Source organism: Chaetodon auriga, chromosome 10, assembly GCF_051107435.1.
Source record: "Chaetodon auriga isolate fChaAug3 chromosome 10, fChaAug3.hap1, whole genome shotgun sequence".
Taxonomy (NCBI): Eukaryota; Metazoa; Chordata; class Actinopteri; order Chaetodontiformes; family Chaetodontidae; genus Chaetodon; species Chaetodon auriga.
This window is the reverse complement of record NC_135083.1, coordinates 17,777,739-17,803,324: the sequence shown is the minus strand read 5'-3', so window position 1 is coordinate 17,803,324 and position 25,586 is coordinate 17,777,739. Positions and strand designations below refer to the sequence as shown.

The 25,586-nt window shown below is 42.0% G+C and overlaps 3 protein-coding genes across 3 annotated transcripts; 2 read left to right on the top strand and 1 right to left on the bottom strand.

Moving 5' to 3' along the window:
• Positions 1-1,572: 1,572 nt before the first annotated feature.
• Positions 1,573-6,360, top strand: gpr157 (G protein-coupled receptor 157). The gene is made up of 4 exons (XM_076741378.1): positions 1,573-2,222; positions 4,057-4,270; positions 4,675-4,869; positions 5,443-6,360. The coding sequence occupies exons 1-4, from the start codon at positions 1,846-1,848 to the stop codon at positions 5,659-5,661; spliced, it is 1,005 nt and encodes a 334-aa protein (XP_076597493.1). The 5' UTR covers positions 1,573-1,845; the 3' UTR covers positions 5,662-6,360.
• Positions 6,361-9,157: 2,797 nt separating this feature from the next.
• slc2a5 (solute carrier family 2 member 5) lies at positions 9,158-15,628 on the top strand. The gene is made up of 12 exons (XM_076739937.1): positions 9,158-9,202; positions 9,337-9,435; positions 9,526-9,686; positions 9,792-9,916; positions 10,001-10,153; positions 10,241-10,366; positions 10,452-10,639; positions 10,935-11,045; positions 11,160-11,261; positions 13,533-13,608; positions 13,827-13,954; positions 15,404-15,628. Exons 1-12 carry the CDS (start codon positions 9,158-9,160, stop codon positions 15,626-15,628), a joined length of 1,539 nt encoding a protein of 512 aa, XP_076596052.1.
• A 203-nt stretch (positions 15,629-15,831) lies between these two features.
• On the bottom strand, positions 15,832-20,927 carry ca6 (carbonic anhydrase VI). Its single transcript, XM_076739936.1, has 10 exons — positions 20,657-20,927; positions 19,864-20,043; positions 19,293-19,441; positions 18,593-18,688; positions 17,689-17,755; positions 17,452-17,609; positions 17,136-17,262; positions 16,939-17,022; positions 16,807-16,839; positions 15,832-16,684 (listed from the first exon to the last, which is right to left on the bottom strand). The coding sequence occupies exons 1-10, from the start codon at positions 20,745-20,747 to the stop codon at positions 16,050-16,052; spliced, it is 1,620 nt and encodes a 539-aa protein (XP_076596051.1). The 5' UTR covers positions 20,748-20,927; the 3' UTR covers positions 15,832-16,049.
• Positions 20,928-25,586: the final 4,659 nt, after the last annotated feature.

The following is a 25,586-nucleotide window of genomic DNA, read 5'->3' as shown; positions in this document are numbered from 1 at the left end:
AATCTGTGCTTTATCTGCATTGTTTTCCAGTTGTTTAAATCTGGTATTTCAGTTCAGATTCAACCACTTTGGTTAGCAACAGATAAATTCATACATGTCCTGCAGAATAATTTCAAATTCATAGGTCAGTAATTAGTGCAGAAATGATTAGTCAAATAATCAGTTATTCAATTGAAAATAAATTAATTGGACAACAATTTTGATATTTTCTGTTTCACTAACTATGAATTTAATAGCCTGAGATTTTGCAGCAATGGTCGGGCAAAACCAGCAATTTTAAGACATTACCTTGGCTTCTCTGAAATCATGACAGACATTTTTCAGTTTTCAAGACATTTTACTAAGCATGAAATTAATGCAGTTAAACCTGAAATTCACTGACTACTGGCGCTTTCAGAGGATATTTACACACAAGAACAGACTATGGTAATGTGCTGTTTTTATGGCCTAAGCCAAAAAAAATCTCTTTCCAGTCCAAACCCAAAATGATGCTGCTACTTATTTTACCGAGCAAAATAATGTCACCTTAATTCACTGATCCTTGCATCCATAAACTGGTTTCCTATTGCCTTTAAAAATGATTTTCAAATTTATTGATAAATTCAAGTCTTGTGCCAAAAAGTGCTTTAAATGGATTCTTTTATTGTCTTGGCTTATCTTACTCCATCAAATGAAGTTTTTATATACTCCTTTATTATCTTTGTGCTGTGATTGCTTTTTATTGTTGTTATTGTAACTTATTTCTTTTACATGACTGTTTAATTAGCTTGTGTTTTGCCTAGTCAAGCACTTTTACTGTACTGGCAAGCTTTAATAAGGAGTGTGACAGCTATTATGGGCACTTTTTTCAACTTATGAGTGAAAATCAAATTAAAGAATTAAAATCAGAACAGAATTTTACAACATCCTGCAAGGGAAAATGCTTCTATCAATGGAGTCTAGTGGCTTTTAGGGGAGCGATATAACAGCTGTTTCTGATCAAATAAAAAGGATCTTACTCTTACACAAGAAGTTGCAGTGCCTTTGGTCAATACTAGAACAATTTAAAAAAAAACTGTTGTCTCCATCAGCCACATGGACACAAAAACATGGGAAAGGGTCCAGGTGGAAAAACATCTAAGTTAACATGATTTTTAACATGAAAAACACTTTTTAGTGCTTTCTTTGCAATCTAAATGCTCTTCCAGGTCCCCCACTAAATTAATTAATGCAATATTCATCCACACCTCACACTAATAATTGTGAACCGATATATAGGAAGACACAATTCTGTGTAATTCAGATGTAATATTCTGTACTGTACTAAATGACCTGACCAGTGCTCTGCGTTTAGCACGCTGGATGACATGTGGCATAACAGAGTACTTTATATAAACCATGGCCGGAATGGGAAAAGTACAGGTTGTCATCTGTTCTTATGCGACAAACTTACCATAGCTTTACCAGGGTCACACAAGTTAAGACCATTAGAGACTAAAATAGACCTACTTGAGTCTGCCCATTGCCAGCTGACTGACTTCTGCTTTTGGTTCCGGTTGTTGCAATGAGACGAGACGAGACGAGGCGAGGAGGGAGGGGTTAACCACTGACGAAGAGTTTGTTTGGCTCTTTTAAAAGCAATTGACGAAGTTTCTTAAGTCATATGGGACTGCTCGGTTTTAAATGTCGCCTGGCTTTTAGGGAAAGTAGTGCGCAGAAACTAACTACTGGAACCATCCTAAGCGCACGATATGAAAGAGTAGTCTGCGCGTCGGTGGAGTGTTTGCAAACCTTGCTGCACGTTTGACTGTGATATTCTTATCCATGAGGTGATCGTAGCTCATCTAATCACACTAACGTTAAACGATGGCAAATGGAAATCAGACAGTTGTGTACTTGTCTGAGCAGGTAGTCGTTTTGTTTTCGTGCGCGCTGTCCTTCCTGGGCTCTTCGCTGATCATCCTCACCTACATTGCTTGGTCAGATATGAGGACGACTCCAAGGAAGCTCCTGGTCTACCTCTCGGTGTCTGACTGGCTGTCCGCCGTGTCCTACGCCTTCGGAGTCTGGAGAGTTTTCCACACCGACTCGCTGGACTGCGTCGTTCAAGGGGCGATATCCACTTTCGCCAACACCAGCTCTTTTTTCTGGACTGTGGCCATTGCCGTTTACCTGTATGTTTTTATAGTGAGGTCCAGCCAAAGAGTCGCTGACAGCTTGGTGTTGTTTTTCCACCTTGTCAGGTAAGTACGTAGCTTGGTTGAACTTTTCTTCTTGGCAGCATGCTAACTTTAAGCTGTTGATGACTTCGGAGCTAGCGGCGAGCAGTGAAGGGAGATGCCATTGAAGCTGCACCCTCGTTTGGTATTACTCCAAAAAAAGTTAGCTACCTGCTTCCCTGTACCGGAAAACAGAGTACTTGAACTGTTTTCAGCTTAGTTCATGTGTTACGCTGCTCTAGTTTGCTCAAATGAAGATAAAGACTATAAAGTTAGCATCACTAGCTACTATCGCAGTGCCGAAAGCTGTGTTTCCATAGTAACAATGTCGGGCGCGCGTTCCCCTGTGGGGCACCATGGAGTAGCGTTCTGAGTTCTGAGGTCACAAAGGAGCTCGTGAGTTTCCGTAAAAGTAATGAGCAATTTATTGCACCTGTCTAACTGAAATTAAGGAATGTCCTGTATCTAACTTACATCTAATTCAGAAACTACCGAATAAGTAATTTCTGTCAAACTAACCCTTTACGTGGCAGAGTTTAGGCTTCACCTGTGGTGTCGAGTTAGTTTTATTTAGGCTCCATCTCTCAGTGGGTCAGTTGATGTTAACAGCAACCTGATTCTCCAAAGTTCCACACCAGTTGTTTATTTGCCATGGAAATAGACAACCAATGTGAATAATATTTTCACTGACACTATATGAAAGCTGTTGTATTGCTCACTAAATTGTCTGTTAGAACTGAACGAGTGTCGGTATAGAAACATTTATTGTTTTATAGCTGTTAGCTATTATCACTTTCATCAGAAATGAATTCCACTCTGGTCCCATAATGACTAAATTATCTCTTCCAAACACATAATGCTGTTTCATCTGGCAAAGCAAGTTCATTTATACAGCACCTTTCAAAGTCTCAATGCAAAGTTATTAAGGCAAGATGTAAAACAACCCAGACATAGCAGCATTAAAAAAAGAAAAAGAAAAGAAAAGTCAAACAAAATGGAAAAATAAACTCAACCACAAAAACAGTGAAAGATCACAGCTACACACATCTTAAGGACGGGATTTCTCGTGATAAAAACCTCATCAAACAAGCTTTCACTGTTATCTGTTTGAAGACTGTTAAAAGCTTTAGCAAACCACTGTCCTCTATTTTAAATGCTCTGAATCGGCTCATGTGTTTCATCCTTTGTTGTCAGCTTTCCTTCTGCACAATGATGAGCTGTACATGCTGATTGTGAGGATGTAAGGAGGGAGTCGATTCACTTCGCTTTATAATTGATCTATTTTTGGACACAAGAACATTTTCACCCATGGGTTCGCCTCACTGCAGTGTCTGTGGTTGTCATTCTAATTTTGTTTCTCTGAATTCTCCAATACTCCATTGAATTGAAGATCACACAACAGAGCCATTCATCAAGGCTTGCATACATAGCCCACCCACACACACACACACACACACACACACACACACACAACAAGGCCTTAAGCACTGTGGTATTTATAAGGAACAACCATGTATTGCCCTGCAAATGTAGTATTCTTTTAAATGTGCCTTGAAAGTAGAGGTAATGCTTCAGGGGAAAAGGTAGGGAACACTGTTTATAAAGTACTGAAATCATTTTGTGGTTTTCTGATGTTCAGAACTAAAGTAGCACAACTGGTATGACTGCTCTGTGAACTATGCAACACAAACAAGCCTTAAGCACAAGATAATCTGTCACACGGTGTCACATGTCTTTGCAATATTTGTGAACCCACCAAACATTTATGTACAAACATTGTGGAGATGTTTAAAGATAGGAAGCTAGCCTTTTGAGGAAGTTAAGTTTAATCCTGTAAGCCCTCTGTTTCGTGATCTAGCTGGGGTGTTCCTCTGGCCATCACTGTTGCAGCAGTGTCCCTGAACAAGATTGGCTACGATGCGTCAGAGGTGTCGGTGGGCTGGTGCTGGGTCAGGATTCACGCCTCTGACCGGGTCTTGTGGATGCTGCTGACTGGAAAGATCTGGGAGTTCATGGCTTACCTCACCCTCCCTGTGCTCTACATTCTGATCAAGAGGCACATCCACATTGCGGTGAGAGTCAAACCAGGTTATCAGATACATGCTGCACCAAATGCAAAGGCAGCAACAGGGGAGTCATATCTTATATTTGAACAATTTCCTCTGCTGTTAAAGACAACCGTAAAACATTTTAAAGTCGCACACACAATACATATATTAAACATAATTCCAACTAGAAAGCACTCAGTGCATACTACTGCTCAGCTACAGTTGCACAACCTTCAATATATATTGTTTAAAATACAGAAACAGAAAATGTTACAGTTTTTGTACTCCCATTCAGATCTGGATAAATACACATAGTACACACATAATACTGTCAAAGGAAAAGGATTTGCTGTCCTAATTTGTATGATTTCTGTTCTGATCTTTGTGTTTATGCTTCACGTTTAAAAAAATATCTCTGTCTGACGCAGCATGCTGCCCTGTCCGAGTATCGTCCCATCTTGGCCAATAGGCCTCAATCACACTCCTTCTCCTCCATGGCTGATATGAAGCTAACACTCATTCCCATTATCTTCATCGTCCTGCGCATTTGGAGCACAGTGCGCTTCATACTGCTGCTAGCTGGATCATCAGCCCGACAGAACCCGGTGCTGGTCACCCTACATGTGAGTTTAAAGTTAATTTTAAACTGAGGGTGTCTACTAATCCAATTTAATACAAATGTTTAATGTACAGTTTACTTTTCCTGTCAAGTGCTGCTTCATCCTTGAGATTGTGTGTATGTTGTGTTGTGTGTTTGAAGGCTGATAAGTGTGGTTGTAGTTGTGTGCTATTATTAGTTTATGTGCTGTTAAAGCTCTGATGGTGCGATTGCATGCTGTCAAACCTGTGAATCCTCACACATTCATCATGAAGTAGTTCCTGTGTTAACTGATTTTTTTAACGTCTGAACAGTAGCATAAAGCCTTTCAAAGTGTTATAAACTTTCCCTCCAAATGAGTCTAAAATGTAATAAAATCTTTATGATGTAATAACTTCTTGGACAGTATTATTGCATCATATTTTCACTGTTAGTGTGTGGACAATATTTTCATTTGATATAACAATACAGTAATTCATAAGAAAATAATTTTTTTTTTAATGTTTTATGTTTTCAACCCATTATGGGACAGTTTATTCCAATGTAATAATTTATTACTGCCACACTCCCCTTAAAGGCTTTTCTTTGGACCCAACAGGGAATTGGCAACACCTCACAGGGAGCAGCCAACTGCATCATGTTTGTATTGTTCACTCAGCCAATCCGCAAGCGCCTCTGCACCGCACTCTGCTGCTGCTCCAAGTGTCGAGCAGAGGCGCAGAACTCGCGTGACGCCCCCCACAGGCTGTTACCAGGACAGGACACCTCCACACAGAGAGAAGAAAACAGCACCAGCCAAGTCCGGACTGATAGATGATACCAGATTCTGTGCATGTGGAGCTTGACAAATGTTGACATGAAGGGAGTGGTGGAGGTCTTCGCTTCACATTGAACCTCATTACAGGAAGTGCCTGCAGAGGGTTGGAGGTCCTGCAGGTGAATGCACATCCATGTCAAAGGAAAAGTCAACAAACCTGCACTTAGGGTGATGAGGATGATGCTTCCTGACTGTACCGATGAGTGCTGCAGACTGATTATGTTACACATACTGTAGTTTCATGGGCTGCACGTTAAACTTTAAAGTGCCAGTTCACTTTAAATTGTTCTGTGGTTGAATTTTGAACAGTTGTACTCTCTGTGAAAGACTCTTTATCAGCTTTATTTATCATGTACTGTGTGAATTCACTTACATTCTGAGGATATCACTGTGAAATATTCAGCTGTCATCTTGCTCCACTGAGTACTCAAGTACTGTATTTATGGGAAATGAATGTTTTAACACTTGTTTTCTAAAGTGGAAACCTGTCACCATTAGAATCCATTGTAACTTCCATGAACTAAAAAGCTGACCACAGCTTTTTACAGCCATCTTTCAAGCAAGATTTTTTTATTATTATTGTTATTATTCAAAAGTATGTACGACATGACTTTGTGTGTCTTTAAAAGGTTTGCGTGAAAGAAACTTCATTACATTTGACCTTCTCTTTAAAATATCATAAATGGATTTGTGAAATGTGGACAGTTTGTGTTCAGTTCATTTAAATACATGCACCAGAGCCACATCACAATATAAAGCATTCCCCTATGGCCCTCATGTAAGGTACTTCCCTTGATGTCTTTCTTTTTGATTTCTCACAACCTTTTCAGTCTCACTTAACTTCACAGTTGCAACATTTTTTAGACAGTCATTGCAAAACCTCATTAGTGTTATGACCAAAACTAACACAGCATCGGTCATTGTGGTCAGGATGCATGACCTATCGTCATCGTCACATGCCATCCTTCCTCCTTGAAACCCGAGCCGCACTTCTCCTTTGACCCCTGCTGTTGTTGGCTCCCGTTTGCTCGACTGAGCGACAGGCCGAAGGCATACCAACGAGGAGTATGAACCCACTGAACCTCACGGGACCGACCTGGCTTACATCCGCAATGCCAGTCCCTGTAGTTCTTTCAGCTCTTTAAAATATTGGCTGAGATCCACTGAGTCTCAACAAACCTGCCACAGAGATGATGAGCTACATTCAAACAAGATTAATTACTGTGTTGATTATAAGGAAAGGTGAGGAAGGAGAAATTCATCCTTGCTGACGGCCAATTTTCTTTTAGCCTCAAGTTATTATTGTTTGACTCTAGCAAAGGGCAAGCATTTATTTGGGAAGTCCTGTATGGTCTCTGTTGGTCTTTTTGATAAATTAGGCAATGCAGAAGAGGATGATGTTGTTGTCATAAGCCTTTCTATCATGTCAGACAGACTTTTCACTACACTGTACTCTTATGAGGGCAGTTAGTTCTCAGACATTTTTTCCAGAACATGGAGTCTATATATTGTTTATCCTGGAAATATTAAAAACATAAACACACCGTTTTATGAGATAGTTTCCATGCAGTCTAATTTTATCTGTGGTATAAATTTATGCGACACCTTGCAGAGTTCACTCTCTCAGGACCATCAGTAACACTGACAGAGCACTGGACACCATGTCTGGGAAAATGGAGGAAGTGAGCGCTGTTTGTGCTGACGACATCCAAAACGGCCAGTGAACGGTATTTTGTCCTTGAGGATGACAGAGATCACACAGGGGCCCAACACTTACCATATTTCCTGCAGGAATTAATCCATTGTGTGGGTTCTGAGATTTGGCTGACATTGAAGTAACTGGAGCCTGTGGAAACGCTTCAAGAAGAGGTTTCTGCTCTCTCCTCGGCTGGCTCCCTGCCCACTTAATTCATTAAGTTAAAGAGAACCAGAGGGCCGTACTACACTGCACAGGGTGACCATTCACCAGTCAAGTTAATGGAAGCAATTTTTTACGTAACACAGGCTGTTCATTTGGCTGCGTCAGTGTTTCGGAGCCAATCCTCAAACACACTGTCTACCAAAGGTAATGGGCAATAGGTCAGAGCAGCGACAGAACATTTTAATTAGAAGTGGCTGAACAGATTTTCAAAATGTAATGGAAAACATCAGGAACACCAGATACATTTGTGAATTTTAGACTTTAAATTCCCAAATGTCCCAGCTCACAGGCAGGAAGGCCTTTTCAGGTTCCAGGGAACAGGGTTCATGACGTAAAAGAGAGGATGTAGAGTTCAGGGTTCTGATGGCTGGAAAGCAAACACAGACATTCTGGCAGGGAATGAGCAGAAATGGGCTTGTATTACAGTGCAGGTGGATGTGGGAAAGTCTGAGGCCATCTGGTGGACAGGTAGAGGATGGCAGTGCAGGGGTCTGGGTCAGTGGCTGGAAGAGGGAGGGACAGAAAGGCAGAATGTGACGGCGCCTGTTTGCAAAATCCAATAAACACATGCAAAGCTAGAAATTCAACAAAACCCTGCCAACTGTGATTTCACTCTCATCCCACTCTATATTTAACAGATTTCACTGTTAACAAGCTGTTGTAACAGTGTATGTAAGTCCGCTGGGTCATTCAAAATAATCAAACCACTGCTTTGTTTAGTTAACTCTATGAAAATATATGTGTCCTCCCAGAAAATGTGGACTTTTGTTTCAGGTGATTTCCTACAGCTCATCCTGCTTTACTTAACACTACACCTTCTGTGATCTTTTACTCTGAGCATGCATAATTCTGACTTCTCATTATAAATTCCAATTTACAGCCATTTTCCATGATATGTTAGCCTTGTTTTTGTGAAGCAAATAACACCCAGTTCTAAGAGCAAACAGCCTCAGGGCCTCCCTATTGACAAACAGGCTCTCTTTTGGAGATAAAGGGCAATGCAGCACGTGACAAGTTGAAGACACAGCAAACACAAAGATGTGCAGCAGTGGTGATTCTGCAGAAAGTAAGTCTACCCTTTAACTAGTGTGAGATGAACTGTCATCAGTGTTAGAGCAGGTAAATCATTCAAAATGGACGAGGGTCCATACAGATACAAGTCTTTGCCAACTGTGTGTGATTACAGCACCGTGTCATCATTTTGTAATAACGCTTCTGTACTCCAACCTGCAGGTGGAGAAGCAATAAAGACACACATGCGGTGTTATCATTTTAATAATAATGCCAGCCTTTAATGACAGCTGTGGATACCATCAAATGAGCCAATTTAGATGAAGTGCAGTGCAATAAAAGTATCAGATATCAACATTCAGCCCAAGGCAGCCTTTTATATCTCCAGTCTGTTCCCACACTGAAGCCGAGAGCACAGTCAGCAACATGAAAATGATAACCGAAGCCAAGTTGTAAACCACTGCTATGCTCTCTGATCTCGTGTCCAAAGGGCAGCAGAATCCAGCGGTGCACTAATGACAAAGTGAGCTGTTATTATTGCTCAGAGTGAGTCCAAACACAGCCATGGCAGAGAACAAGGAATGGGGGAAGCCTGTGGAGAGAAGAGGGGTGAGTTAAACTCTAGGTATGAGTGTCGCGTTGATGCTTGTCGTCTCTTCTGTGACAGTGTGCAAAAAGTGTAAGCATGATGGATGATGGTGTTTGTGTTGTAAAAAGAGGTTTCACATGATGTCCCCTGACAGAGATTAACTGTGGTCCTGGCATTGGCGACATTCATATCTGCATTTGGTTCATCATTCCAGTATGGTTATAATGTGGCTGTGGTCAACTCTCCATCACTGGTAACCAAAGCAAAGAAGCCAAACATTTACTGTAACACACCGTCACTTGCATGGTAATGTGTTTCACTTGTATTGTCCTGCTCTCTTCAGTTCATGCAGCAGTTCTATAACACCACCTACCTGGAGCGTTACGGCAGACCAATGGAGGGCAACTTCCTTACTCTGCTGTGGTCTCTTTCCGTGTCCATGTACCCACTAGGGGGTTTCTTCGGCTCTCTGATGGTGGCCCCTCTGGTCAACAAACTAGGGAGGTAATACTACATGCTAAGCCCCATCTAAGAGTGGATATGTCACATTAAAACACAGTAAAAACTGTATACTCTAATGTAACGTTAAATTCATTGGTCCTGCGACAGGAAGGGCACCCTCCTCTTCAACAACATCTTCTCTATTATTCCTGCTATAATGATGGGAGTGAGTGAGATTGCCAAGTCCTTTGAGATGATCATCGTGGCTAGGTTTATAGTGGGCATCTGCGCAGGTCAGATATGTTCAACTGTTACGTAATCAAGATTGATAAGAGTAAGTTGTGAGTGAATCTTAGGTTGTCCTCCCTTGTCTGCAGGTCTCTCATCCAATGTGGTGCCCATGTATCTGGGAGAACTCGCTCCCAAAAACCTGAGGGGAGCCCTTGGCATCATACCACAGCTCTTCATCACCATTGGCATCCTCAGTGCACAAGTGCTGGGCATCAGAAACATACTGGGCAACAGCTCAGGTTGAAACACATCTTTGACAGCTGATGTTTTGGAGAGTATAAGTTAGTTCTTGATAAAAGACATGTCTCTGTTCCCTCTGTGTCCAGATTGGCCCCTCATGCTGGGTTTGACTGGTATTCCTGCCCTGATAGAGCTCCTGCTGCTGCCTTTCTTCCCAGAGAGCCCTCGGTACATGCTTATCCAGAGAGGAGATGAGAAGACGGCAAAAAAAGGTAAGAAAACACATAAGTAGCTGGGAAATATAAACAGCAATAGAAACTGTGCATTATGGTTTGCTGTATGTTTTGTCACCCTCAGCGCTACAGCGTCTGCGTGGCTGGGACGACGTGGATGCAGAGCTGTCAGAGATGCGTCTGGAGGATGCGTCGGAGAGGGCCGAGGGCCACCTGTCTGTGCTCAGCCTGCTGTCCCAGCGCTCCCTTCGCTGGCAGCTGGTCTCCATCATCGTCATGAACATGGGCCAGCAGCTGTCGGGGGTCAATGCGGTGAGCTGCGCCCATCAAGCCAGTTGTCCTTGCCCCCATCCCTGACCCAGCGATGCCCACACTGACTGTGTTTCAGATAAAAGAGCAGATCAGGGTGTAACATTTAAACAAATGTTGTTTTGAAAACGTCTTTGAATCATGAGGATAAAGCATGAGGACACAAAGCAGGTTCCATTTTCACTCATTTGGCTTCATCATCAGTCATTTAGAACTACACAACTGTTGCATCCAGTTTCTTTTGTTTTGACTTCTCCTATCTTGGCTAATTGTAATGCATTTCACTCTCCCTCGTCAGATCTACTACTATGCAGACAGCATCTATGGCACTGCAGGAGTAAAGCAAAGTGATATCCAGTACGCCACTGTGGGAACAGGTGCAGTGAATGTCTTCATGACCATAGCTGCTGTAAGTACCCTGTTAGGCTCAAGTTTGACAGCTACAGAGGGGAGGAGGAGCTGTCTGTTCTTTGATCATATCAGCAGGAGACAACAGTTCTGATCAGCAAATTTGTTTTACCAGGTCTTCATCGTGGAGGCTTTGGGACGAAGGCTGCTCCTCCTCTGTGGTTTTGGGATCTGCTGTGCAGCCTGTGTGCTGCTCACTGTTGCTCTCAACTTCCAGGTACCATGTGAAACATTTTCTGTGTTACTCTGCTGCCCTCTAGTGGTTTGGCAAACAAAAAATCAGTCTTGTGTTGGGTTTTCTTAACTATGAGGTCAGGAGATTTGTTATGGAGTGTTGTTATGGATTAAGTCATGGGGGGTTTCTGTTCATATTTAGTAATATTGATCAATACATGAATAAGTCAGAAATATGGAGTGTAGTCCAAAAGTCAAAGCAAGGACAGTGCTCTGCACTCCAGCATATTCAATTTTAAATGAAACAAAGACTATAACATTAAAGTGCAGACATTTACCTTTAATTTGAGGAAGATTACATCCACATGATTTGTAGCCTTTTATGTACATGAAGTCACAATTGAAGGAAAGTCGTCATATCTAATATATGGTTGTAAGTCTGCCACCCACAGATCAGCGGGGCATTTTCCCTGGTGATGTTCTGCCAGGCCTGTACTGCAGCCATCCTCACTTCTTGCTTGTTCCAGAGGGACTAGCCATCAGGTGTCTGGTGCCAGTCAACAACAGTGCCAGTCAAAACCATTTACTATTACGCCATCAAAGTGTAACGGTGGCAGAGAAGGAGATACGACAGTTTGTCTTAGAAACCTTTATTTAAGATAGCAGCAGGCAGGGACCAGAAAATACAACTCTTTAAACAGAAGGTGAGCTCTGACAGTAACTCTGAAGCATAGTCATCACACTCAAGCAAAACACAGACTGAAGGAGGGAAAGGTCTAATATACTCCCACAGGCTGATTGAACAGGACTGGGTGAGTGCTGACTGCAGACAGCTGCAAAGGCCCAGCTCATATTCAGGAGCTGTTGGCAGAAGTTCATCCTTTCTGACAGAGCTCTTTCTTACAGAAAGTTGCCTGCCAGACAAGGCTGTAGGCAGTCAGGTTATATAGCATAAAATGCGATGCTGAAAGATTTCTGCCAGAAGCCAAACTTCTCCCATGTGCCCTGAAGGGAGGCAGGTAAGGCCCTCTGGTTGATCTGGGCAATAGAACCAGAGACAAAAGTTCATTGCCTCATTATATACTGCATGTTCACGATTACTGTCCTGCTGCACTGGGGGGCTGTGTGAGTATGAGTCACCCAATAAAGATTTGAACCACCTCAAACACCTTTAACACCCACATGACCTTCATCTAAAAAAACATTTCTCTCATGTTTATGCTGCCACCCAAGTTCAAGCAGGTGAAAGTAATTTTGTTTGTTTGCTCACAGCATCATAAATGTTTGAAATCATTTTTAATCTAAATCTTCTTTGTTTTAATTACTTTTTTTATATTTGGATATGTAGCAGCTCAGTTGAGCAGGGTGTGGACTCCAAAGATGACTCACAGGACAAACCGGTAAAGTAAACCAAGGTTTACTTGCCTTTACTTCCAAGACGTAGCTCAGCAAAACGCAAGCAGACAGAACAGGCAACCAGTCCATAAAGGCAGGAGAAAACAGGCAAAAATCCAAAAATGCAGACAGCATAACAGGATAAGGAGGATGAGTCATTATGACAGGGATGGCACAATAGACAAGCACAGAGCACTCACTATGACTAATGCTGCGTTCACGTCATACAGAGAAGATAGGAGAGATTCCCATGTTCACGTCATCCAGGTGGTTGCGTAATTATGGAGCTGGTGCGACGGGGATTAAAATTCTGGTCAGTGACAATATAACACCATATTCATTAAATTTGGATTTCATTGCACAGAAGAAGACAGAAGAGATTAGAGAATGACAGACTACAGTTTAGGAATTAGCTGTCGCCATGACAGAGAGAACCATCCCTTTAAAGCTGAAAGTCAGCACTTTAACCTCACGGTCACATTAAATTCCGGCGTGTTGGAGCTCAAAGGCAAAACAACAGCTACAATTTTCTGTGATGTTTATATATTATACATTTAGAGCTTGGTCTGGAAAATGAAATGCTGACTCGACATCTCTGGGGTCATGAGAACTTTGAGACATAAAAACAGAGTCACCCACCAAGAACGTATGAGAAAGACTGCCTATTAGACAGAACCACAAAACCAGTGCTGCCCCCTTCAACCCTGTAATCTCACCTGCACCCAAAGTCTTCCATCTTTGCAAGTTTGAGAGCAAGGGCACAATTTAAAGAAAAAACACATTAATAATCCCCTCAGTGAAGCCTTTAGCACCAACTCCCACGCAGTCATGACAGAGATTTGGTTACGTGTTAGTTCCTGTTTGAACGCATCAATGCGACTGGCTAATGATAACAACAGCTGTTGGTTTGTGTTGACAGGAGAGCGTGACGTGGATGCCCTACGTCAGCATCGCCTGTATCATTACCTACGTCATAGGACATGCCATAGGACCCAGTGAGTCTGAACCCTCCAGTGGTTATTTACACACACGCTGATTACAACAGGGTGCTCCATTAGCTGAAGTGTTGTTTGGATGTGACCAGACATGTAATAATATATGTTGTAAATCAGCACTCAGTTGTTTGAGACATGAGCATCCTCACTGTGACCCTGAGGATGGATGATGTTTCTCAGTTGTTTTGGTTGTGGTTTACCGCATCTGTGCTCTCCAGGTCCCATTCCTTATGTGGTGACCACCGAGATGTTCAGGCAGTCGGCCAGGCCCGCTGCCTTCATGGTCGCAGGCTCCGTCCACTGGCTCTCCAACTTCACTGTTGGCCTCATCTTCCCCTTCCTCAAGGTCAGTTGCACAATTTCTACGAGCCCTGACAGTGGGGAAGTGAAAGTTAATCATTTTGAAATGTAATTAGTTACAGATGTTTGGGGTTTTTTTAGTGTTAACAGCAAGGCTATTGAAGTCACATCCTGACTGTGATATGATATTTTCATATTATGAATTTCTTCAGTGTGTTCTGTCCATCTTAAGTTCTGCAGACAAACAATTAATTCAACCCAACAAAAGACAAGTTTGAATTTCTGAACACAGTTCACATTAAACTCACAATATGAAACAGCATCATGGTTACAGCAGAGCCAAAGGCTGCAACAACCAAACAAAAGGGAGTCAAATCACAAATACACCATGAATAACTGATAATAAACACATTTAAAATGAGAAAAAGAAATAGTTCAACATTTTGGAAAAAAAAGTTGCTGACTTTTGCGTCAAGAGTTGGATGAGAACATAGATATCACTCTCACTGAGACGGTCTCGTTAGGAGTCACTGCATGCAGCCATGAAATGATCAGGCTCATAACCCCCTGTAAACAACCTGGATATCAGATGTTAATGAGTGAGCTTTAGAGGAGCAGGCCAGCTGATTTTGTTACCTATGGACAGAGCCAGACTGTTTTCAGTCTTTATGCTAAGCTAAGCTAATCATCTGCTGGCTGTAGCCTCATATGTAATAGACAAATCTCAGAGTGGTATCAATCTTCTCATCTGAATGAATTAGCAAGAAACAAAAAAGTATGTTTCCCAAAATGGCTAATAATTCCATTATGGTCCATTGACAAAAAGGAAATGGAAAATACTCAATGTTTAATGCAAAATAAATCTTTTTTATTAACAAATCAGAAATACTTTTCATGCCCTTAAGAAAAACTAACCATGCAACACTTAATTTGAAACTGAAGTCAACAGGCAATTTTAGATTTTAAAAAATATTTGCATATTCATATATTGTGGATTATATATATATATGGAGAGAGTGGATGTAACTTTAACAAGTTTTAAGAAGTAATTCGACATTTTTTGTGGAAAGACCACATCACACATCGATTCTTATACCCAGCAGAATGTTTTCATGTCTTTAAACATGTCAGAAGAGGATCTTTAAGAATCATCTCTGCTCAATTCCTCTTTCTTTTAGCAGAGTTAGCATCAGTCCCTGTTTATTGGGAGCAATTTGTCATTGTGTCGTTTCTAATGGACTGAGTGGCGTAAACGTGGACGGAATCATAAACATTATGCTTGACTCATGTTTACTTCTTCTCAAGTCATCATCTTCAAACCAAAAAGCAAGCAAAGGGAGGAATTTGTTGAATAACAGGAACTAAAACGTAGCATGGGAAACACACTTCACCTCACCTTGGCTGCTGTTTATGTCCAGCCAACTGTTTCTGTGTTTATAACATTTCATCTTGAGGACACACTGATCACATTTTCCTCTCCCATCTCTGCCTCCAGAGCGGTCTGGGCTCCTACAGCTTTATCATCTTTTCCTTTATCTGTCTGGTCACGCTGGTCTACATCTGGCTGGTGGTCCCAGAGACCAAGAGCAAGACCTTCCTGGAAGTCTGCCAGATGTTTGCAAAGAGGAACAAAGTGGAGATCAAAACAGGCGATGGAGATCTGCCACTGAAAGGGAGCAAAGAAAGTCTGGAGGATGCAGCGAAGGTCACGGCTTTCTGAAGAAAAATGAGAGCATTCAGAGGAGAGGAAGTCTTCCCTGTGGGGGGTATTGTAATGGACTGGAAGTGGTTTAATTTAGCCTCTTTTTTTATTTTACAATGCATCTTTACACAATCTCGTTTTGTGTGTTTTGTATATGGCTATATATATACTGGCGCGAGAGGTGTGAATGGGTGCTTGAATCATTAAACAAACCAACAAGTCACTTGTAAGCCTTTATTAATGAAGCAAAGATATGGATACAATACGTGTATGAAGCCATAAGATACAGTTTGCATTAAATATTGACTTACAGTTTCCTGAAAGACATTTTATCCTTCATACACATGCCAAACACATTTTAAATTCCCTCCATCGTCACTGCTATTTTGGTTTATTGCAGAATCATAAAGCTCATGCAAACAGAAGCAGCTGAGCCTCTTCAGGAGCATCTGTACTGACTGTCCAGCTGCACCCCCCCGTACAGACTAAGTTTGGTGCTTCCCCAGCTGAACACATTCCCCACTGCGGTGCTGTTCCTCTCACATGACATCTGGTCCCGGATGTCTGCTGTGGTCAGCACATAGTCCCACACGTTGACATCGGTCATCTTACCCACAAAGGCGTCTGCGTTCGAGATGCCCAGTAAACCATCTTGGTCTTTGCCCAGGATGAACACCCCCCCGGGGCTGATTGTGTAGCCGCTTCTCAGGTACCGCTGCTCCCCCACCATGCCATTGATCCACAGCTCTGCGCCGCCGGTGTGGGACGACCAGGTGATGCAGTAGTTGGCCCAGTCATGGGACCTGAAGTTGTGCGGCAGGTTGACAAACTCGTTGCCAATCCAGAGGCCCACCTCTCTTGCGTCTCTGTCTTGGCCGATGGAGATCATCAACTCGTTGTCATTGCCGTTACTGGAGTAGGAGATGACGGTGTGGATCCCCTCAACCTGAGGCATGACATGCATGCATACTGTGAAGGAGTTCAGGTCCATGGGATGGCTGAGCCGGGCCAAAGCATAACTACCAGAATTTTTCTCCTGGAAGTCGAGCACCAGAGGAAACAGACCACGAGGTTCTGAAGAAGGAAAAAAATGGAATCAGACTGGAGAGCCAGAAATAACCTCATCATCTACATTTAATGATCCACAGTCACAAATCACAGCTCAAATCCAATCAGGAGGAAAACATAAGGCTTACCATATTTGCTCGGCCTTGAGTTGCGAAGTCCACCTTCAGGGAAAAAATAAGAATGACTGCAGAGTAATTATGGGCACTTTTATTTCACATCCAGCCATCTTTAACAGTTTTCATTACTAACAGCTCACTCACCTGTATGTATGTGCTTTCCAAGAGACGTTATCAGCCCCTCAATCTTCAGCAGCTTGGATTCAATTTCATCCTGCCGACAAAATGCTAAAAAGACAAAAGGTGGTTAGACTCAGGGCTTGGTTGAGCTCCATGTCAATTCTGAGGAATAAATGATATTGCCCTGTTGTGTAATCACACTGTCACAACACGTTACACACTTCCTTTCCCGAGGCGCGGCAGGAAAGAAGACTCCACCACACGGTCGTTGAGAGGCTGAGCGATGCGGTAGTCATTCCACAGGGTCTTGTTGTCAATGTCCATCAGAGTACTCTCCAGCTTCCTGATCTGAACTCGACAGTAAGAGAGGACCATGACGTTGCACCACACAGTATTCAAAATAAGATGGTGTCCTTAAAATAGTGACAGTAAGGTTCCATAGATGACAGAATAGTTGAAACCTTTACTTTTCTATCAACTGTACATTACAAACAGACTAGTTCTGTTTTGGAACAAAGGCTTTCCCGTCTGCCGCACCTGGTTGTGTGAGAGAGTGATGGGTGTATCAAACACGGTCCAGAGGATGCTCTCGTAGCAGGGTGGAGTGGTGAGGGAGCCCTGGTATCTGAAGAAGTGGTTGATGTTCTCGGGGAGCATAGAACGCACGTCGATGTTCGAGATGTTCATGGACTGACCTGACAGGATCACATTACAATCACGTCAGACTCAAATGCTCAACTCAAGCACAGTCCGTTTCTGTGTGCAGTGACCCACCTGCATACTTGATTTTGTCCAGGTTGGAGATGAAATCGCTGTAGTAGGTGTTCTCAAAATGCCCGTCCTGAAAGGAAACCAAAGTCATGTGAAACCTGAAGCTTAAAGGCTCAGTCAGAACAAGAACTGTCACTGACAATGGTGCTAACATCAGCTCTGCCACCTTCATGCTTTAGAGCTGCCTTTTTTTTATTGCAAGTACAAGAAGATGCCGTGGAACAACTACCCTTCATTGCATCGTGTCATTTAATTAAAAAGCAGATTATTATTAGTGACACAAGACAGAATGTAACAGAGTGGGTGACTCGACAAGGTTGACACAATAGAACAAAACACTCATGACCGCATTAAGTACATGCAAATATTATTAAACTATACTATATTAAACTTGATAAATACAATCTCATCTTTCTCTTAAGGAATGATGGCAACAACTATGAAAATAAGACCCAGATTGTAATAAACCAGTATATCCTTTAAACTTCCATGTCAATGACTCATTTGTTTGTAAAAGAGTTTTTCTAACTCTCAGCCGCTCTGTGCTGCTATCGTAGTGGGTGTCAGCAGTGTTGTTGCTGCAGCGATGACCTACCAGCTGAGAGCTACTGACTGCCTGAGATCCAGAGCATTCCTCTGGAAACAAGCACTCATTCAATATGTCGTCATGCAGATTGCTTTCAAAGAGCCTTTGAATCGAGCAGGATGACCGAAAAACAAAGTATCATACACTTCAAAGAACAGTGGGGAATTTCACTACAAAGCCCTTTTTTAAACTTCCTACAGTAGAAGCGATGGTCATATATCAGAAATAGAGCCGACATCCTGTATAGATGTTGAACAACCTGTTGGTCAGAAAAAGCAGAACATAGAGGAAAGGGAACAAAAGTGTGTGCGACTTACGTACATCATAGAAAAACGCCAGCACTGCCAGCCCGTCTGGCTTATCTCTGGCTTCAGTAAAGCTCTTGTACTTGTCAGAATTGTAATGGACAACATGGAGCTGAAAGACAAGGTGGAAATGCAGAGCAGGTTAGGTGCCAAAATATGTCCAATGACCTGCTTCTCAAATGGAAAACTCGTGAGTAATCAGCACATAATCAAATAACACAAAATAACATAAGTTAAAGATCCGGGAAATCAAAGCTGGTTTATGGGCAGCGACAAGATAGAAAATAAAGGCCTCTGTCGAATACATTTGCATGAAGGCAGCTCAGAAACAGAGTCAAAGGAGAGGGCGAGGATCAGCTTTCAAATGAAAAGTTGTATAGTTCTGGTTTCCTTGCTGATGCAATACTAGCATGACATACTTTGGATGATCTGTTATGATAATTCACTGCTCTGCGCTGTGGGAGTGAACTGAGCCAGTGTCATGTATAAATGCAGTGTTTGTACTTAACTGTAACTCATGTTCATTTGAGCATTTAATAGCAGCACAGGTCTGTTTGATTACAGGCTTTAATATAACGAGGATCCCTGCATTGTGTGTCGCCATCAGTGCAGTGGTGCACCAGCTTGTGTTGCATAGTTCCTTTTCAACCCCGCCTTGCTTCATCAAGGCAAACCTGAATTTTGAAATTATTGAATTCAGTGTTTTTTAAGCCAACCTCTGCCATGTAGCGGATGCCGTCTATGGTGTGCTCTGCTCCGCTGGCCTCCAGGTCCCAGCCACCCCAGTGCAGGTGCATCTGGACAGCTGTGTATTTTCCTGGGAGACCCTTGGTGATCATCATAGTGGGAGGCAGGTCAATTTGAACTGATGGAAACACGAAGATATCCATATATTACTGTTACATTGAAAACACACAGCCGTTGGTTTCCATTTATTTATATGAGGAAAATCTAATTACACACTTGTATGAGTTGTATAAATCCATCACACATAAGTACTGCAATAACTCTTGTGGAACTTGTGTCACTGACAAGAATGAAATACCATACAACAACTTTGGTGCTCTGGGGAAAAATGTGCAGACTTGATGTTGTAATGGATTACACAACTGGAGAAAATTTTAAGAGTGCGTTCGCTGAATTTTACACCATGAAGAAATCAATGAGTAAATATCGTTTCAAAAAATGTGACAATGGTCCTGCCAGCAGGCACGTAAACGTTTGTTGTGGTGCTTTAACAGTGAGTTAGTATTGAGTATACACTGCTTTCATGCTGGCTTCTCTTACCAGTATGCCCGTTGTTGGACATGAGGAAATTCCCTCTCTGAGCATCATAACCGCTCAGCTCCAGCTGTAACATGTCTGGGTTGTGTCTCACGTTGCGCCGCTGGATGTCAATCGGGGACTGCTTCTTACCACCACACGCAGGGTACTTGGTCGGCCAGTGCATCTGGTCCAAAGCTCCCTCTGTGTGAACAAAATCAGGGACCGAAAACTATTGCGACATTGGAAAAACTCCCACTGAGTGAAAAATCTATTGGACTGAGATGAATGAATTTGAGGAGTGACTGTTTTAAGAAATTAACCATTGTTTGTGGAGAATTAAAACAGGTCACATGTTGTTGGTTATCCTGGCACGCACAGGGCTTGCTCAACTGGATATTGTATTTCCCTATAGCATTCAATCCCCAATTATTTTCTACCGCCGCGCTGTATACACCTAATCATTTATTCCTATGACTGTCTTCACGAGCTCTTGATGTAACCACCGTCTGTCAGCGGTTATCAGAGGTATTTGGCCAATGCAGCGCGCCACCCAGGAGAGCCAGTGCCCAAATGCCTCGGGTGTATGTCGAATTATAATCACAGCCTATTAATACTTCAACAAATTGGACTACAGGCATTCTGTTTGCTGCTTCTTAGTATTATACCAAAACAAACACGCACTGGGTATGCTGCCGCGCGCATTTTACGCATCAAACATCTTAAAGTCCAATTCAATTCAGCCACTTGTGGTGTTTAAATTCGGCATTTTTTTATCCATTCATACTAAATTCTAAACTCCTTAAACAAAGCCTACCTGTGTAAGTCCAGTGTATTCCATCATGAGGAATCCCAGCGGTGACAACACAGACCAAAACAGCGGAGGCAACCACAGAGGAAAACTCCATCGCTGCGTCTCAGTGCTCCTTCACGCAGGACACTGACAACTCTAAGATTTTCTCTCTGGATTTAAACAGCGAATGAAAGGAGGTGTTGAAACCTCTGCTGAAAACGCCCAGAGCTCTTCCCAGCGGCCCCACGGTGACAGGAAAGCAAAGCAGCTCTCACCGACTGTCTGAGTCTTCTATGTGACATGTGTATTTAAATTAGGGTTGAGTTGAGTTTCCCTCTGAATCTGTGAAAAGGGTACTACTGCCTGCAGGTTGTACTATTCTTATTGCACAATGAAGGCTGCAGGTAATCACTTCAGCAAAGAAGTCTCTTATTTGACTTTGGAACATCATCAAATATGAAGGAGATGAAGACCAAAACTTATCTTGTTGCCTTTCTGTGCAGCATCACAGTCATCCCTCAGTATCTAACAACTTACACTTCATACTATACTTCAGTTTTACTTTCTTGCAACCTTACGAGCAGCTGCTGAAAAACGTATTTGGGAAGTTGAACAGAATGTGTCAGCCTGCACAGGAAACTCTGCTTCAAGCTGTTGCCATTTAGTTGGTAAAACTGCAAGTCATTCTGAAAAAAAAAAAACACTCACAAAAAAAACAAAACAAAACAAAACAGATGCAAACACACCTGTGAATAAAACGTCAGGAGAAACAGCGGCTGTACATAATAGGATAGCATGACATGTTTCACCTGTTGATGCACACTAGTCCCAACATGTCCAACACCTGATCCTGTTAAGCTGTTCAACTCTGGGGTGCAGTTTTCCAAGGAGGAGCAAGGGTTCTTTCAGGGACATGCATAAATAAGGGAAAGTGAAAGAAGTTTTTCATGAGAGGATTAAAATCTAGGTCAGCAAGGGAATAATTCAACATTTTGGGAAGTATGCTTTCTTGCTGAGAACTGACTGAGTCATGTCTGTCTGGTTACCTGAGCTTAGTATAAAAACCAGAAAGACCTCATTAATTAATGCACTGGATGTTGTTTGTTGAAGACACATTGCAGATTTCCAGGGGTTTGTGTGGCATGCTATTTCTTGGCTGTGAGTATCTTCCACAGTGAGGGTGTTCGGAGACTTAAACAAGAGAAAAATGTATTTATGTGTAAGCTTTACAAGTGCTGGTTGGCAGATTTGTTATGTTTAGCCAGAGCCATGCTAGCTGTTTGCCCCAGTCTTTGTGCTAAGCTAAGCTAACTGGCTGTCCCTTTGTATTTACTGTGCAGACATGAGAGTGGTATCTCTCTTCATCTAACTCTTAGCAGGAAAAAACAAAAGAAAAAAAAGGAAGTTGATTTCCCCAAAATCTTTAACTATTTCTTTAATTTAGGGTTAAAATGTGAATTAAACTCACTGTATGTTTGAGATAGCTGAAGATTGGAACTTGGCTTGTGCGCTGAGGTTAAAACTGAAGTCTGGGGTAAAGTAAGTTTGGAGTTAAAGAATGAATCTATTCAAAGTGATTCTTCATGAATATAGTAATAAAAATCTCTTAGAGGTGTGTGTCCATTTGTGTGCAAAGAACTGATTGAATTACAAAGTGATCAAAGGACTCACCTTGATTTAAGACTCTCATTGTTCCCTCACGTCCTTCCTCTGTGGACTGGAGGCACAGCCTCTCTGCAGCCTGTACTTGATTGATACCAGTTGTTTTTGTGTTTGGCTATCAACACCTGGAGGCTGATAAAAACTGCTTTAAACAAGCCCAGGTGGAGAAAACACAACTGACCTTCACGGGGGAAGTGACAGGAGTGTGTTTTCCACATGCACAAAGTCTGAGATCATTAAGACGCCGCAGATTTGATGCCCCTCAGTGCTCGGCTTGCATACACCAGCACTTAGAAATGAAAAGAAGCTGTCTTCTTCCTCACTAAATCACTAGGTTTATCTTTGCCTTGAGGACAATCATAGTTTTTAAGGTCTTGGGGACTTTAATGATGTAATTATACCAGCCAAGAGCAAGCCTAGTAATTTAAAGCCCACATATGGTGAGCTTGACATATATGATTCAACTGCAGACTGTATATACAGAGTCCTGTGATCATAAAACAGTTCAACAATAAGCAAAGCTTGATTCTGTCATTAGAAAGTCAATCAACTAGATGTTTCTCGCTCTCTTATGGGATAAAATTAACAACAGGTTAATTCCCCGGATATGACGCCTCACCACAGGGATGCTAAATTTGACCTTTACAGCGTCTTCTTGCACATCAGTCACATGAGAATTTACAATGCTGAAGGTCTCTCCCTCCAACTTCTCACAGTCCTCTGTGGGGAAACAAGTTCAGAATCCTAAAATATAATTAGCTAGTTGTGATGATTTGTGATGCCAATGCAGTTAGCTTCCACCAGCCATCACAATGTGGACCTGTGGCCTGACTGCAGTTTGCTCTGCTCCACAGTGAGATGTGGGGACACTTTGGGACCGGGGGGACTGTCAGGTGTGATGTTAACATAACAGTTATAACGTAACAGGTAACCAACAGTTAACAGAAAACATCAAACCTATATCACATTGACAAAAGAATCTAGACAATTATTAAAACTGAAAATACTGATGAAATGAAATACCAGCAAGTGCATACAGACATGCCAACACATATTGGTCATTACTGTGAGTTTGTTTCTTTTCACCTCTGGCAGCCCAAATAAACTGTGAACTGTTTTTGCCGCAGTTCTTTTATCTGCAGCACATCAGTATCTGTCACTATCAGTTGTTTGTTCTTTTTTTATTTTGTGGTTACCGACTGTCTTGACACTTTATGCCTGCTGACCCGAAACACCCTCATCCAAGTGCAGTGTTTGTATTCTCCATGCTTTGGTACGTTCATGTCATAATCTGTCTTGAAGTTGAATCCTGGGTCGTTATTTCTGACATTACACTACGTGTTTTGTATTCACTGCCTGTAAATTTGACATTGTGCCTCTGTTCTCTGTTGCACATTCTAAAAAATATTGTTTAAGCTACACTGTTGAAGCATTTTTTGTAATTCTGTGCTGCTTTTGACATTTGCATGGTGCTGATCCCATCTGAAGCCTACCTTATCTGATCTTACCTTATAGAATTTCACCTTTCCTTGTCTTGTCATTTACTTCCAACCAAAGTGAGTCTTATTGCAAATGTAACCAGGTAATTTTACTCACATTAAGGTGATAATATGATTAAGCATAAGTGGACTGACGAGCTGGAGTATTTGTTACTTTTGGTACGTGTACATATGTCAGTGTGGTTCATTTTTCTGCACCAACAAGGTCCAAGAGTGAGGAGGCTGCAAAGACTTGAGTTAAATAAATCCAAATCACATACTTTTTGTGTGTGTAACAAATGGCTCTAATGCTGCAGCTGAAACTGTGTGTAATATGGCTTTATTTAAGCTGCTGTGATGAAGTAGCAAATGAGTAACGTTGTCATTTAATTTCTGTCAGTCGTGATAATAAGAATTTTCCTTCCAGACATTAACCTACCACACAAATCATGCAAACTCAGCTCACTGGGGAAGTTGCAGATCATATGGCTGTGTGTATAAAAATTATTATCTGGTCATTCATAGTGGCCCCTTTGTATGCATGAAAAAAATACTGGCTGTTGGTTGAGTCATCTGGATCAGAATACACACAGAAAGAATTTACAGGTCTGAAATCTTTATTTGCTGGTTTTAACCAGGGTCTGCTGAGCACGGAGACTCTGTCCAGGAACACCCTGCTTGCACAGCTGCACGTGCATGTGTATGAAAAGGCTTCCTCTGAAGAATTTAATGTTGCAGGCTGACATGAATGGTCTGAATAGTATACATCCATATGTTTGACTTGCACCTAGATTTTACTGGGTGTTTGTTGGGGTCAGGGGGCACAGGGGGAGGCAGTCATGATTAGCCAATTCTTCTGCAGCAGATGAAATGCCAGCAAATCAGCAAACCAGCTTTCACTTTGGCTTGGCCTCTCATCACCTTCACCCAGGCTGCCTGACATTTTGATTTAGCTTCAGAGAAGGTTGATGCTCTGGTTATGGGAAAATACTTTAAATGGACTGATGGAAACAGTCTAATGAATATAGGCACTCGGAGTGTAGCGTTCCAAATTTCCTGCTGAAATGAGCTGTAGGAGAGGCAAGAATGTGCAGTTATGTGAGAGTCAATTTGTGGTCTAGTTCCCTGCAAAGCTGCTGGATAAGAGCGTGGATTTCTGCCAGCGCCTCCAAAATCATCTGCCCATAAATGGAATGTACAGAGTGCAGCAGGTATCAGGGTGAATTTCATACGATGAATTAGTGATTGTTCCCTAAAATGAATGAGTCTTGGCCACAATTTATGCCTCCAAATGCAGCATGAGCAGTTTCACCTTTTTACTCCATCACAGGCCTTTTTCACAGGGGACATGTCACAGTAGGAAAAGCACAGATGTCAATAAAAAAAAGTAATGATGGCTGAGTTCCATTTAACTACTTGAGTTTCAAGGTCCCAGTATTGTTCATTGTCATGTCTGACTGAGACACTGTTATCAGTAAGGCCTGTGCTTTTCCTGCTATGATAAGTCAAAATGTCTCCTGTGGAAGAAAATAAACGTTTTGTCTTGGAGAGCAGCTAAAACTTGTTTTTACTATCAATTAATAATGTAACCATTACCTGCACCTAAAAAAAATATTCTAGCCTGGCCAATGATGAAAAGACCCCAAGTATTTTATATACACTTACATGGAACAGAGAAAACGTTTTTGACGGGTTTTTAAGGTTGTTCTTGACTGAGCATTTGTGGGCTTATTGGATAATTCCACTGAGTCAATAAATTCCTCTCTCCTCATGTTGATCATTAAACTTGGACACGTCTGCTGGAGGCACTTGTT

Excerpts from the sequence above, each read along its gene's own strand:
- ca6 (XM_076739936.1), bottom strand. The coding sequence starts at position 20,747 with ATGGAGTTTTCCTCTGTGGTTGCCTCCGCTGTTTTGGTCTGTGTTGTC. Across the intron at positions 19,442-19,863 it reads GTCCAACAACGGGCATACTG|TTCAAATTGACCTGCCTCCC; the intron begins GTAAGAGAAGCC and ends TGTTTCCATCAG. Across the intron at positions 17,023-17,135 it reads GCCGCGCCTCGGGAAAGGAA|CATTTTGTCGGCAGGATGAA; the intron begins GTGTGTAACGTG and ends TTGTCTTTTTAG.
- gpr157 (XM_076741378.1), top strand. The coding sequence starts at position 1,846 with ATGGCAAATGGAAATCAGACAGTTGTGTACTTGTCTGAGCAGGTAGTC. Across the intron at positions 2,223-4,056 it reads TTGTTTTTCCACCTTGTCAG|CTGGGGTGTTCCTCTGGCCA; the intron begins GTAAGTACGTAG and ends TTCGTGATCTAG. Across the intron at positions 4,271-4,674 it reads AGAGGCACATCCACATTGCG|CATGCTGCCCTGTCCGAGTA; the intron begins GTGAGAGTCAAA and ends TGTCTGACGCAG.
- slc2a5 (XM_076739937.1), top strand. The coding sequence starts at position 9,158 with ATGGCAGAGAACAAGGAATGGGGGAAGCCTGTGGAGAGAAGAGGG. Across the intron at positions 10,154-10,240 it reads CATACTGGGCAACAGCTCAG|ATTGGCCCCTCATGCTGGGT; the intron begins GTTGAAACACAT and ends CTCTGTGTCCAG. Across the intron at positions 10,367-10,451 it reads TGAGAAGACGGCAAAAAAAG|CGCTACAGCGTCTGCGTGGC; the intron begins GTAAGAAAACAC and ends TGTCACCCTCAG.